Genomic DNA, 15,000 nt, shown 5'->3' on the forward strand with positions numbered 1-15,000 from the left:
GTTTCCAGTTTCTAGAAAATGCTGGAAGCTGAAGTCCACAGAACTTAAAGCATCCACGTCTGGGAGGATGGGACCCCACTAGGTAAAGTGCTAATTGGGGGATTCTGGGAGTTGAAGCCCACCCCATCTTAAAGCACTCTGGAGGAGGAATTCTGGAGGTCCATATGTCATAAAACTCTCAGGCTGCGGGATTCTGGGAGTTGAAGTCCACCCATCTTAAAGCTTGCTGGCTGGGGGATTCTGGGAGTTGAAGTCCACCCATCTTAAAGCTTGCTGGCCGGGGGATTCTGGGAGTTGAAGTCCACCCATCTTAAAGCACTGGAGGAGGAATTCTGGAGGTCCATATGTCATAAAACCCTCAGGCTGGGGGATTCTGGGAGTTGAAGTCCACCCATCTTAAAGCACTCTGGAGGAGGAATTCTGGAGGTCCTTATGTCATAAAACCCTCAGGTTGGGGGATTCTGGGAGTTGAAGTCCACCCATCTTAAAGCTTGCTGGCTGGGGGATTCTGGGAGTTGAAGTCCACCCATCTTAAAGCTTGCTGGCCGGGGGATTCTGGGAGTTGAAGGCCACCCATCTTAAAGCACTCTGGAGGAGGAATTCTGGAGGTCCATATGTCATAAAACCCTCAGGCTGGGGGATTCTGGGAGTTGAAGTCCACCCATCTTAAAGCACTCTGGAGGAGGAATTCTGGAGGTCCATATGTCATAAAACCCTCAGGCTGGGGGATTCTGGGAGTTGAAGGCCACCCATCTTAAAGCACTCTGGAGGAGGAATTCTGGAGGTCCATATGTCATAAAACCCTCAGGCTGGGGGATTCTGGGAGTTGAAGTCCACCCATCTTAAAGCACTCTGGAGGAGGAATTCTGGAGGTCCATATGTCATAAAACCCTCAGGCTGGGGGATTCTGGGAGTTGAAGGCCACCCATCTTAAAGCACTCTGGAGGAGGAATTCTGGAGGTCCATATGTCATAAAACCCTCAGGCTGGGGGATTCTGGGAGTTGAAGTCCACCCATCTTAAAGCACTCTGGAGGAGGAATTCTGGAGGTCCTTATGTCATAAAACCCTCAGGCTGGGGGATTCTGGGAGTTGAAGTCCACCCATCTTAAAGCATGCTGGCTGGGGGATTCTGGGAGTTGAAGCCCTCCCATCTTCCAGACCTCTTTGGGAAAGAGTGGTCTGTTGGTTTTCCTTCTAAAAGAGATGCTTGGGACGGTCAACTGGGGGGGTCTTCCCCCAGACAACGTCCCCCACAAAAACTAGCTAATATTTCTCCAGCTCGCCCTCTCTGAATATTTCCTGAATTCTCCTTCGTTCTCTCCGCTTAAAGGGCAAAGGACTTTTCGCCACCCGAAACATCAGGAAAGGGGACACGATTTTTGTGGAAAAGCCTGTGGTGTCGGCTCAGTTCCTTTGGAATGCCCTGTACAAATACAGAGGTAAGCGAGGAGCTGCAGTCTGTCCTCGTCTGCGCGATCCGTGTGGCATGTTCCCTGTCGTGTGATCTGCAACCGACCCACATTTCTGAGCATTGCAAGTCCCAGAAATTGCGTGACCGGGATTTCTAACCTTGATACTCTCAGAGCTGGGTGGTTTTCTTGCAGACGTTTCGTGACCCAACTAGGTAACATCATCAGGGCTAGAAGGGAGGGGGGTTTGCAGAGAGGAGGAGGAGGAGGAGGAGGAGGAGGAGGAGAAGGAGGAGAGCTGTGGAGTCCTTGATGCTCTCTGAGCTGGGTGGTTTTCTTGCAGACGTTTCGTGACCCAACTAGGTAACATCATCAGTGCTAGAAGGGAGGGGGGTTTGGGAATGAGAGGAGGAGGAGGAGGAGGACAATGGCAACTGTGGGGTCCTGGGTGCTCTCTGAGCTGGGTGGTTTTCTTGCAGACGTTTCGTGACCCAACTAGGTAACATCATCAGTGCTAGAAGGGAGGGGGCCTTGGGAGGAGGAGGAGGACTGTGGGGTCCTTGGTACTTTCTGACCCTAATTGTTTTCTTGCAGATGTTTTAGTGCCCAACTAGGAAATATTTTCAGGGCTAGAAAGGAGTAGGGTTTGTGGAGAGGAGGAGGAGAGGGAGGACTGTGGGGTCCCTGGTGGTCTCTGAGCTTGCTTCTTTTCTTGCAGACGTTTCATGACCCAACTAGGGAACGTCATCATCAGTGCTAGAAGGGAGTGTGTCAAGTTTCCGACGTATGAGCTTTTCAAGTGACTCTGAGGCATTGTTTACCTTAAAAGTCCTTTATTAGCCTAATAAAGGGACGCGGTGGCTCACTGGGTTAGGACGCTGAGCTTGTCGATCAGAAGGTCGGCAGTTTGGCGGGTCGAATCCCGAGTGCCGCGTAGCAGAGTGAGCGCCTGTTACTCGTCCCAGCTTCTGCCAACCTAGCAGTTCGAAAGCACGTAAAAATGCAAGTAGAAAAATAGGGACCACTACGGTGGGAAGGTAACAGCGTTCCGTGTGCCTTTGGCGTCTAGTCATGCCGGCCACATGACCACGGAGACGTCCTCGGACAAGCGCTGGCTCTTCGGCTTTGAAACGGAGATGAGCACTGGCCCCTAGAGTCGGAAACGACTACCACGCATGTGCGGGGGAACCTTTACCTTTACCTTTAGCCTAATACACGGCAAATGCTTGCTGGAAGGAAGCTGGAATCTGAAACCTCCGCCCCTTGCACAATATAATTAAACACAATTCTCCATCTTTCTAATTCTGTCATGAATCATATTCTCCAGTTAATTTAAAGAATCAAAGTTTCTCTTCCGTTAGAAGAACTGCCAAATCCTATCTTCTTTAGGGAGAAAAATGGCCTTGAAAAGTGCAATCCTACTCATTCCCCCTCCTAACCTTAAACTAAAACAATACATAAGTCTGAAAGCAATACACATGAAGCTACTCCTTCATCTCATGTCAAGCAATAACATTCGATGTTGACAGAGTGATGTTTGCGGAGAGAGGGAGGGGGAGGAGGAGGAGGAGGAGCAGGAGGAAGTAAATGACTATCGGTCCTTGGTGTTCTCTGAGCTGGGTGGTTTCCTTGCAGACATTTCAGGACCCAACTAGGTCACGTCATCAGTGTTAGAAGGCAGTGGGGTTTGCAGGGATGATGATGATGATGATTGTGGGGTCCTTAGAGTTCTCTGAGCTGGGTGGTTTCCTTGCAGACGTTTCAGGACCCAACTAGGTAATATTATCAGAGCTAGAAGGGAGGAGGAGGAGGAGGAGGAGGAGGACTGTGGGGTATTTGGTGCTCTCTGGGCTTGCCTGTTTCCTTGTAGACGTTTCAGGACCCAACTAGGTAACATCATCAGTGCTAGAAGGAAGAGGAGGAGGAGGAGGAAGACTATGGGGTCTTTGGTGCTCTCTGAGCTTAGTGGTTTTCTTGCAGACGTTTCGTGGCCCAACTAGGGAACAGCATCGGTGCTAGAAGAGAGTGGGGTTTGCAGGGAGGAGGAGGAGGAGGAGGAGGAGGAGGACTGTGGGGTCCTTGGTGCTCTCTGAGCTGGGAGGTTTTTCTTGCAGACGTTTCATGACCCAACTAGGGAACATCATCGGTGCGAGAAGGGAGTGGGGTTTGCAGGGAAGATGATGATGATGATGATGATTGTGGGGTCCTTAGAGTTCTCTGAGCTGGGTGGTTTCCTTGCAGACGTTTCAGGACCCAACTAGGCAGCACCCTCAGTGTTAGAAGGGGGTGGGGATTTACTCTCCACTTACATTCTACTGGCTTGCCCTGCCAGTCTTGGCGGGAATGTGGTTTTCTTCTTGCTGGTTCCTTGATTGGGATATTAGTTTGTCCACTCGAAACAATTCTAACAAAGCTGGGGGTGGGTGGGGCGATCTCCCCCTGCCCTCTCTCTTTCAGCCTGTGACCACTGCTTGCGCGCCCTGGAAACGGCCGAGGAAAACGCTCAGAGGCTGCTGGGACGATTTCAGCTGCTTCCTCACCCAGAGAAGTGCGGCATTCGAAAAGACCTCCATCAGTGCTGTCCCAACTGCCAGGTAAACCAACATTGGCTGCGTCTATGTGTGTTTGTGTGCCGTTAAAAAAAAAAATAGAAGCAGTTCACTGAGGGTCGCTTGCAAGAGCAACATTTTTTTTGTTTTTTAATCCCATTTATGTCCCGCCCTTCTCCGAAGACTCAGGGCGGCTTACAATTTAAAGCACAAATCAATGTGCTTAGCAGTAGCCTTCATTCTATGTATATGCCTGCTTATTAGGGCTTTCACGCACACCCCAAGCGGCATTATTACAAAGTCAGCTTATTGCCCCCAACAATCTGGGTCCTCCTTTTACCTACCTGGGAAGGATGGAAGGCTGAGTCAACCTTGAGCCTGGTGGGACTCGAACCTGCACTAATTGCAGGCAGCTGGTGTTACTTAAGGAGGCATCAGCCCACTGCTCCACCAAGGCTCTTTACCACCAAGTTCAGACAATTCCAAGGACGGACACACACACACACACACACACACACACAGAGAGAGAGAGAGAGAGAGAGAGAGAGAGAGAGAGAGAGTGTTTAACCCTGATCTACAAATATTCTCTTTTGCACATAGCTCTCCACTTACACCTCTTCGTTTAGGGGCTGTTCGAAGTTACAGCATCAATGAAAAAAGTAACTTCTGGCCATTTTGTCCCAAAGGTGCAAGTGGACTTCCTTGTTTTTCTTTATTTATTTATTTTTATTTTAATTCCATTTATATCCCGCCCTTCTCCGAAGACTCAGGGCGGCTTACAAGCTTAGCAGTAGCCTTCATTCTATGTATATTTATCTAATTATTTATTTTAATTCCATTTATATCCCGCCCTTCTCCGAAGACTCAGGGCGGCTTACAAGCTTAGCAGTAGCCTTCATTCTATGTATATTTATCTAATTATTTATTTTAATTCCATTTATATCCCGCCCTTCTCCGAAGACTCAGGGCGGCTTACAAGCTTAGCAGTAGCCTTCATTCTATGTATATGCCTGCTTATTAGGGCTTTTGGCCCCCCCCAAGCGGCATTATTACAAAGTCAGCTTATTGCCCCCAACAATCTGGGTCCTCATTTTACCTACCTCGGAAGGATGGAAGGCTGAGTCAACCTTGAGCCTGGTGGGACTCGAACCTGCACTAATTGCAGGTTATAAAACGTTTGAAGACGTTTCGGTTCTCCTCCCAGGAGCTTCTTCGGCTCTGAGTGGATGGTGGGGGAAATGGGAGGATTTATACTCCTTGCAGACGACCTGGTCCTTTGCCTTCTCTTAGGGAGTCGTCGTGGCCACCTGGAGGTTAATTCTGTGTCCTCGGGGGGGGGGGGGGTGGTGTCACCTGAGTAGTGCAAATGGGTGTGGGGCCTTCTTGGAGCTGCTGAAAGGACTGTGTTGCAGAGAGGAGACAGGTGAATGTTGTATGCCCCTGATACAGGTAAGCCTCCACATGGCCTCAACAACCCACTAAAAGGAGGCAAATGACCAGCGCTCTGCAAGGAGTATAAATCCTTCCACTCCCCACCGTCTAGGCAGAGCCGAGGAAGCTTCTGGCATTAGAAGCGAAACATCTTCAAACAAAAACGAGAAAGTCCAGTTGCCTCTTGAGAAAAGCATCTTTGGGACAATCCTGAGCTGGGTGACTGAGGATCTCCATAAACCTCCTTCCTTCCTTCCTTCCTTCCTTCCTTCCTTCCTCCCTCCCTCCCTCCCTCCCTCCCTCCCTTCCTTCCTTCCTTCCTTCCTTCCTCCCTCCCTCCCTCCCTCCCTCCCTCCCTTCCTTCCTTTCTTCCTCCTTCCTTCCTTCCTTCCTTCCTTCCTTCCTCACTCACTCCATAGACCTTCCTTCCTTCCTTCCTCCTTCCCTCCCTCCCTCCCTCCCTCCCTCCCTTCCTTCCTTTCTTCCTTCCTCCCTCCCTCCCTCCCTCCCTCCCCTCCCTCCCTCCCTCCCTCCCTTCCTTCCTCATTCACTCCATAGACCTTCCTTCCTTCTTCCCTCCCTCCCTCCCTCCTTTCTTCTTTACTCACTCCATAGACCTTCCTCCTTCCCTCCCTCCCTCCCTCCCTTCCTTCCTTCTTTCCTCCCCCTCCCTCCCTCCCTCCCTCCCTTCCTTCCTCATTCACTCCATAGACCTTCCTTCCTGCTTCCCTCCCTCCCTCCCTCCTTTCTTCTTTACTCACTCACTCCATAGACCTTCCTCCTTCCCTCCCTCCCTCCCTCCCTCCCTCCCTCCCTCCCTCCCTCCCTTCCTTCCTCATTCACTCCATAGACCTTCCTTCCTGCTTCCCTCCCTCCCACCCTCCTTCCTTCTTTACTCACTCACTCCATAGACCTTCCTCCTTCCCTCCCTCCCTCCCTCCCTCCCTCCCTCCCTTCCTTCTTTCCTCCCCCTCCCTCCCTCCCTCCCTCCCTTCCTTCCTTCCTCATTCACTCCATAGACCTTCCTTCCTTCTTCCCTCCCTCCCTCCCTCCTTTCTTCTTTACTCACTCACTCCATAGACCTTCCTCCTTCCCTCCCTCCCTCCCTCCCTCCCTTCCTTCTTTCCTCCTCCTCCCTCCCTCCCTCCCTTCCTTCCTCATTCACTCCATAGACCTTCCTCCTTCCCTCCCTCCCTCCCTCCCTCCCTTCCTTCCTTCTTTCCTCCCCCTCCCTCCCTCCCTCCCTTCCTTCCTCATTCACTCCATAGACCTTCCTTCCTGCTTCCCTCCCTCCCACCCTCCTTCCTTCTTTACTCACTCACTCCATAGACCTTCCTTTCTTCCTTCCTCCCTCCCTCCCTCCCTCCCCTCCCTCCCTCCCTCCCTCCCTTCCTTCCTTCCTCATTCACTCCATAGACCTACTTTCCTTCTTCCCTTCCCTTCCCCGCCATCCAGTCAGAGCTGAAGAAGCTTCTGGCATGAGAAGCGAAACGTCTTCAAAGAAAAACAAGAAAGCTCAGTCCTGGGGAAAAAAGCATCTTTGGGCCAACCAGGAGCCGGGTGACTGAGGATCTCCTTAAGACACTTATCACCATTTTTCAGACTTAGGACATTGGCAGCATCCCTGATCCAAATTCAGACGCTCGGCAACTGGCATGGATCTGTGACGGTTGCAGTCTCCCGTGATTCCCCCTTGGCCACCTTTTCACCCGACAGTCAATGGGAAAGTCGGATTCACTGAATAATAACCGCCTGGCTGACTTTTAACAACTGCAGGGATTCACTTAACGACCCTCGGCGAGAAAGGTCGTAAAATGGGGCACCGCTCCCCGAACGACTGTCCCGCTTAGCAGTGTAAATCCTGAGCTCAATTGTGGTCATAAGTCAAGGACCGCCTGCCTTGGTAGCCTGACCTCTCTTGGCCTTGCTGTCTGGGGCTTCACAGGTGACCTACTGCAGTCTGGAGTGCCGCCAGGCCGCCTGGGACCAGTACCACCGAGTGCTCTGCCTGGGACCCTCCAGAGAAGACCCCGACCACCCCCTCAACAAACTGGAGGAAGCGTGGAGGCAAGATACCTCTGTGTGTCTGTGTGTGTGTGTGTGTGCGCACGCGCGAACATATTTTGGAGTAGCTTCACAACTCTTTCAAAATGGCGTCCATAGCTTGGAAGGGAGTGGAAAATAGAATAGAATGGAATAGAATAAGAAGGGAAGCGAAGGGAAGAGAGAAGAGAATAATGATAGAATAACCCTAACCCTAACGCTAATGATAGAATAGAATAGAATAGAATAGAATAGAATAGAATAGAATAGAATAGAATAGAATAGAATAGAATAGAATATAGAACAGAACACAAGAGAGAGTAGGAAAAAATAAGAATAGAAACAAATAGAAACGAATAGAAAATGGAATAGAAAATGGAATAGAATAGAATAAGAATAAGAATAAGAATATAATAGAATAGAATATAGAACAGAACACAAGAGAGTAGGAAAAAATAAGAATAGAACAGAACAGAATAGAATAGAGAATAGGAAAAAATAGAATAGAATAATAATAATAAATAGAATAGAATAAAAGAATAATAGAATAGAATGATAATAGAATAAAAAATAGAATAGAATAATAGAATAGAATAAGAATAGCATAGAATATAGAATAGAATAAAAGAATAATAATAGAATAGTAATAGAATAGAATAGAATAAAAGAATAGGAATAGAATAGAATAATAATAGAATAGAATATAGAATAGAATAGAATATAGAATAGGATAGAATAGAATAAAAATAGAATGGAATGGAATGGAATCCTTTATTGGCCAAGTAGGATGGGACCCTCCAGTTCAAAGATCTCAGTGTATATACCAGCATCGAGTGATAAATCAGGATCATAATCATAAAATACAATTTATACCATATTATCCGGGGGGGGGGAGTCTTGCAAGGGGCTTGCCGGTCGCACGGTCTGGATTGCATCTTGCAAAGTCGATCCGTGTGTGTGTGTGTCTGTCTGTCTGTCTGTGTGTCATCCCTTTGTCTCTCCAAGGGGTTGGCTTAAAATGTCCGTTTTGTCTGTGGAATGTTCTGGACTTTCCTTTTTTTTCCCCTCCCCCTCTCCTGTACAGGAACATCCACTACCCCCCAGAAACGTCGAGCATCATGTTGATGGCCCGGATGGTGGCGACTGTCAAGCAGGTACGTGAGGATGAGTGCTGGGAATACGGGTTGTCCTCGGCGTACGATCACAATTCCCGTTGCTAAGTGACAGTTCTTAAGTTGAGTTTTGCCCCGTTTTACGACCTTCCTGGCCATAGTCGTTAAGTGAATCGTTGTCAGTTGGTAAATTGGTGACACGGTCGTTAAGCAAATCTGACTGGCCAGATGGTCGCAAAAGGAGATCGCATGAGGGGCCCCCCCCGGGGATGTTGTGACTGTCATAAACAGGAGCCAGTTGCCTAGTGGCTGAATTTTGACCGCGTGGAGGCTGCAGCGGTTGTTAAATGTAAATAGCCGGTCAGAAGTCCCTTTATCCAGTGCCGTGGTAACTTCCAAGGGTCACTAAACGAACCGTTGTAAGTCGAGGACTACCTGTATTTTTAATCACAGGTCGTCCTTGAATCCTGACCGCAGACGAGGCTGCCTGTCGGGGTCGCGGCGTGTGGCGGTTGTAAATTGAGCCGCCCTGATTTTTTACGACCTTTCTTCCCCCCCCCCCCCGCAGCAGTTGTTAAGCGAACGCCCCGGTTGTAAAGTGAACGCTGCGGTCGTTAAACGAACTTCTTTTCTTCCCAGGCGAAAGACAAAGAGTGGTGGATTAGGCTTTTTTCTCAGTTCTGCCATAAAACCGCCAACGAGGAAGAAGAGATCGTTCACAAGCTGCTGGGAGAGAAGTTTAAGGTCAGGAGAAGGAGGGAATCGGTCCGTGTTCGGAAGGAAGGAAGGAAGGAAGGAAGGAAGGAAGGAAGGGAGGGAGGGAGGGAGGGAGGGAGGGAAGGAGGGAGGGAGGGAGGGAGGGAGGGAGATGGCCCCGGGATGCTGTTTTGATTGCTCCTCCTCCCTCCCTCCTTCCTCCTCCCTCCTCCTCCCCTCCCTCTCTCCTCCTCCTGCTCCTCATCCCCTCCCTCTCCTTCTCCTCCCCCTCCCCTCTCCTGCTCCTGCTCCTCCCCCTCTCTCCTCCTGCTCCTCCCCCTCCCTCTCCTTCTCTCCCTCTCTCTCTTCCTCCTCCTCCCTCTCCTCCTCCTGCTCCTCATCCCCTCCCTTTCCTCCTCCTGCCCTTCCTCCTCCTGCTCCTCCCCCTCCCTCTCCTCCTCCTGCTCCTCCTCCCCTCCCTCTCCCCCTCCTCCTCCCTCCTGCTTCTCCTCCTCTCCCTCTCCTCCTCCTCCTCCTCCTCACGCACCCCAATCCATTCTGTTTTGGCCCGTCATATTTCTGTTTTTAAATCTATTGAACTATGCGGGTGTCAAATCAAAGCATTATTATTTTTCTCTCTCTTGGGGAATCTCAGCATACTTGCTGTAAAGTTGGTGCAGATGCAAAGTTTCCCCCCCCCCACACGCACACACAAAAAAAGTTAAAATAAATTACATCAAATTAAAAATGGTGAACGCCTTCTGCTAGCTGAACCTGCCTCCTTGTGTCTAGGCAGCAAGGGCCGAGGGAGAAGCTTATAAGCGGAGCCTTAGAGGCAGGCCTTGCGTCTCCCACTGGAGGCATTTTGTGAGTGTGCCCACAACAGTCTCTCCAACTTTTGCCGCAGAAGGCATTCTTCAAAGTAAATCCGGAGCCTGTGGGTTTGTTGTTCACAGTGCTCACTCCATCCCGAAGAAAAGACACGGCTACTTCGAAAAGTTCCACTTAGGGAGAGACGTGGCTGCTTTCAAGAGTTGGAAATCAACGCCCTGTTCCAATTTTGAAGCATCTGCGTGGGTTGCAGCCCTGCCCGGATACCTCTCTGCTCTTTCTCGCTTTCCGTGTGAGAACCCATAGCGTTTCTGGGTTAATTCACTAGCCGGGTTTCGTGCGGTGCAGATCCAGTCAGTAAAACCAAGTTTCTTCCCTTACCAGGGCCAGCTTGAAGTCCTAAGGATGCTTTTCACAGAGGCCCTTTACGACGACCACCTTAGCAAGGTAAACCCCCATGCCCAGCTGTCAGGCCATTGAAGGCCCCCTTCAGCCAGATGTGCAGGGACTCAGATATGCAAAGAGCTCAAGTCTGCTTCAGGTCCTCTATTTGGCAATTTGCCAATGAAGAAGAACTAAAGAGCCTCTTGTTGCGGGTGAAGAAGGAGAGGGCAAAAGTTGGCTTGAAACTTAACGTTAAGAAAACCAAGATCGTGGCATCCGGCCCTCTCAATTCCTGGCAAATAGATGGGGTAGAAATGGAGGTAGGGACAGATTTTATTTTCCTGGGCTCCAAGATCACCGTAGATGGGGACTGCAGCCAAGAAATTAAAAGACGCTTCCTCCTGGGGAGGAAAGCCATGGCAAATCTAGAAAGCACACTAAAAAGCAGAGACATCACCCTGTCAACAAAAGTGCGTATAGTCAAGGCTATGGTCTTCCCAGTTGCAATGTATGGCAGTGAAAGTTGGACCATAAGAAAGGCTGAGCGCCAAAGAATGGAGGCCTTTGAACTCTGGTGCTGGAGAAGACTCCTGCGAGTCCCTTGGACTGCAAGGCGATCAAACCGGTCAGTCCTAGAGGAGATCAACCCTGACTGCTCTTTAGAAGGCCAGATCCTGAAGCTAAAACTCAAATACTTTGGCCACCTAATGAGAAGGAAGGACTCACTGGAGAAGAGCCTCATGCTGGGAAAGGTGGAGGGCAAGAGAAGAAGGGGACGACAGAGAATGAGGTGGCTGGATGGAGTCACTGAAGCAGGAGGCGTGAGCTTGAATGGACTCCGGAGGATGGTGGAGGACAGGAAGGCCTGGAGGAACGTTGTCCATGGGGTCGCGATGGGTCGGACACGACTCTGCAACTAACAACAACAAGAACATTTGCCAATTTGTACGCAGCGATTTCTGCAGATGTTATGCATTTGTTCGTTCAAGCCAGAGGCCTCCCAAAGCTGAAAAACCTGGGGCGCTTTATGCTTGAAAAGCAAGATCAGTTAACCAGAGAAAAGAAATCATATACCTGTCAAAAGCATACGTAGCATATGTATTTGTTGTTAGTTGCGAAGTTGTGTCTGACACCTCGCGACCCCACGGACAACGTTCCTCCAGGCCTTCCTGTCCTCCACCATCTTCTGGACTCCATTTAAGCTCACGCCTACTGCTTCAGTGACTCCATCCAGCCACCTCATTCTCTGTCGTCCCCTTCTTCTATTGCCCTCGATCTTTCCCAGCATTAGGCTCTTCTCCAGTGAGTCCTTCCTCCTCATTAGGTGGCCAAAGTATTTGAGTTTTAGCTTCAGGATCTGGCCTTCTAAAGAGCAGTCAGGGTGGATCTCCTCTAGGACTGACCGGTTTGATCGCCTTGCAGTCCAAGGGACTCGCAGGAGTCTTCTCCAGCACCAGAGTTCAAAGGCTTCAATTCTTTGGTGCTCAGCCTTTCTTATGGTCCAGCTTTCACTGCCATACATTGCAACTGGGAAGACCATAGCCTTGACTATACGCACTTTTGTTGACAGGGTGATGTCTCTGCTTTTTAGTGTGCTGTCTAGATTTGCCATGGCTTTCCTCCCCAGGAGCAAGCGTCTTTTAATTGTGAACTTGGCACACTTTGCACCTACCCGGTGTGTGCAATTCTCTTTTTTATCCTCTCCAGTGGTTTTCTCCCGAAGGCTTCCGGACGTTGTTCGCCCTGGTTGGGACCAACGGACAAGGCATAGGGACCAGGTAAGTCAAGGGTACAAATTTAATAAAACTCACTTAACAAGCGTCACACATGTGGCTAAGCAAGACAGTGAGTTTTGCCTCTTTCCTACCACTGTTGTTAAGTGAATCCCTGCAGTTCAGTTGGTCAGTGAATCCAGCTTCCCCATTTTCAGCGCTGTTGTAACTTCGGAACGTCACTAAACGGACTGACGTAAGTCGAGGACGACCTGTATGTATGAAAGAAATAAATTGGAGTGGCCCCCGGTTCATTCCTGCCTTTGGGGATTACAATTTCTAGCTTAGGGCTGTCCAATTGTGGCAACTTTTAAGATGCGTGGACTTCAGTTCCCAGAATTCCTGGCTGGCTGGGGAATTCTGGGACTTGAAGTCCACAGATCTTCCAAGTTGCCAAGATTGGACACCCCTGTTCTAGCCTGCTTGTTGGGTGTCTGTAGCGTGCACAATTTTTCCTACTTTGAGCCCAACGGCAGACTGATAATTTGATTTGTTTGCTTGTTTGTTTCTTCGACGTCAAGAAACACCTATTTATTTGGTCGGGATAAATTTACATATTTCTCTGGTGACGATAATGATCTCAACCAGAGGCAACTCTGGGCAGCGTATAAAGGAGTAAAACCAGGAGCTGTCTTGCTCAGCGATGGAAATTTGGGGCTCAGTTGTGGTGTTATGTTGAGGGTGATCTGTGTGGACATGTGTTGGCAAGGCCCCTGTCAGAATTAATCTCTGGCAGAGAAGAATACAGGCGTCCATCTTGACTCCTTCAGGAGACAGTGCTGGGGGATGGAAGCGTAGGATAGAACAGAATAGAGTAGAATAGAATAATGATAGAATGGAATAGAATTGAACAGAATAATGATAACAGAATAGAATAGAATAGAGTAGAGTAGAGTAGAATAATGATAATAGAATAGAATAGAATAGAATAGAATAGAATAGAATAGAATAGAATAGAATAGAATAGAATAGAATAGAATAGAATAATGATAATAGAATAGAGTAGAATAGAATAGAATAATGATAATAGAATAGAGTAGAATAGAATAGAATAGAATAGAATAGAATAGAATAGAATAGAATAGAATAGAATAGAATAGAATAGAATAATGATAGAATAGAATTGAATAAAATAATGATAATAGTATAGAGTAGAATAGAATAGAATAGAATAGAATATAGAATAGAATAGAATTGAATAGAATAATAATAATAGAGTAGAATAGAATAGAATAATGATAGAATAGAATTGAATAAAATAATGATAATAGAATACAGTAGAATAGAATAGAATAATGATAGGATAGAATAGAATAGAATAGAATAGAATAGAATAGAATAGAATAGAATAGAATAGAATAGAATAGAATAGAATAGAATAGAATAGAATAATGACAGAATAGAATTGAATAAAATAATGATAATAGAATAGAATAGAATAGAATAATGATAGAATAGAATTCAATAGAATAATGATAATACAGTAGAGTAGAATAATGATAATAGAATAGAATGAATAGAATAGATAAAATAATGAGAATAGAATAAAAAGAATAGAACAGAATAGATAAAACAATGAGAATAGACTAGAGAAGAGAAGAGAAGAGTTGGAAGGGACCTTGGAGGTCATCTAGTCCAACCCCCTGCTCAGGCAGGAAACCTTCTACCATTCCAGACAAACGGCTGTCCAGTCTCTTCTTAAAAACTTCCAGTGCTGGAGCATTCACAGCTTCTGGAGGCAGGCGGTTCCACTGGTTAATTGTTTCTCCTCAATTCCAGGCTGCTTCTCTCCTTGATCAGTTTCCTTCCGTTGTTTCTTGTCTGCCCTTCTGGTGCTTTGGAGAAGAGCTTGACCCCCCCACCCCCCACCCCCTTTTTTCTTTGGGGGCAGCCCCTGATCGTGGCCCCAAAGAAATCTAGGGCAGCTTTCTACCCCCGCCCCAATTTTTGTGGCCTTTCCCTCTTTCTTCCCCCCCCTTTTTACCCGCCCCTCCCCAGCTCCCTGAGCCAGTGGGTCCGTGCCTGCGACGCGCTGGACCTCCCCACGGAGGAACGGGAACAGCTGGACGCTTTCATAGATCAGCTCTACAAGGACATCGAGAAAGGTGGGCCGGGACCCCCAGCCCCGGGAAGGTCCCTGCCTTGCTGGGGGGGAGGGGGTGAAGGGTCTTTGGGGGCAGGAGGCCCCCATGGGGCTGCAGGGAATGGCGGAGAGAGTGCCAGGCGTTGGCGGGTGGGGAGATGGGGGGTAGCATTCCCACGTCATGCTGGTCCGAAAGAGCTCCTGAAGATGTCTGAGGATGGGCCAGAGAAGGGCTGATCAGACTCTTTCCCAGGCCTCCGAGAGGAGTCCAAACCTTCCCTCCCTCCCTCCCTCCCATCCATCTCTCCTTCCTTTCTTCCTTCCCTCTTCCTCCAATCTCTCTCTCTCCTTCCTTCCTTCCTGCCATTCCATCCCTCCATCTCTCCTTCCTTTCTTCCTTCCTTCTTCCTCCCTCCCTCCCTCCCCTCTGTTCCTCCAATCTCTCTTTCCTTCCTTCCTTCCTTCCTTCCTTCCTTCCTTCCTTCCTTCCTTCCTTCCTGCCATTCCATCCCTCCTGTCCATCTCTCCTTCCTTCCTTCCTTCTTCCTCCCTCCCTCCCTCCCTTCCCTCTTCCTCCAATCTCTCTCTCCTTCCTTCCTTCCTGCCATTCCATCCCTCCATTTCTCCTTCCTCTCTTCCTTCCATCTTCCTCCCTCCCTTCCTCCAATCTCTCTCCTTTCTTCCTTCTG

General features: G+C 48.7%; 1 protein-coding gene across 1 annotated transcript in view; it reads left to right on the forward strand.

The window, feature by feature from the left end:
* SMYD5 (SMYD family member 5) overlaps window positions 1-15,000 on the forward strand; it is a 22,126-nt gene that overhangs the window by 2,140 nt on the left and 4,986 nt on the right. Inside the window, exons 2-9 of the mRNA XM_081332206.1 lie at window positions 1,332-1,440; window positions 3,868-4,004; window positions 7,336-7,457; window positions 8,518-8,587; window positions 9,185-9,289; window positions 10,457-10,519; window positions 12,164-12,234; window positions 14,227-14,333. Coding sequence (XP_081188332.1) covers window positions 1,332-1,440; window positions 3,868-4,004; window positions 7,336-7,457; window positions 8,518-8,587; window positions 9,185-9,289; window positions 10,457-10,519; window positions 12,164-12,234; window positions 14,227-14,333 — 784 coding nt within the window. The remainder of the gene's footprint in view (window positions 1-1,331; window positions 1,441-3,867; window positions 4,005-7,335; window positions 7,458-8,517; window positions 8,588-9,184; window positions 9,290-10,456; window positions 10,520-12,163; window positions 12,235-14,226; window positions 14,334-15,000) is intronic.

The sequence above is a fragment of the Vipera berus genome, assembly GCF_964194415.1.
Source record: "Vipera berus genome assembly, chromosome: 7".
NCBI lineage: Eukaryota > Metazoa > Chordata > Lepidosauria > Squamata > Viperidae > Vipera > Vipera berus.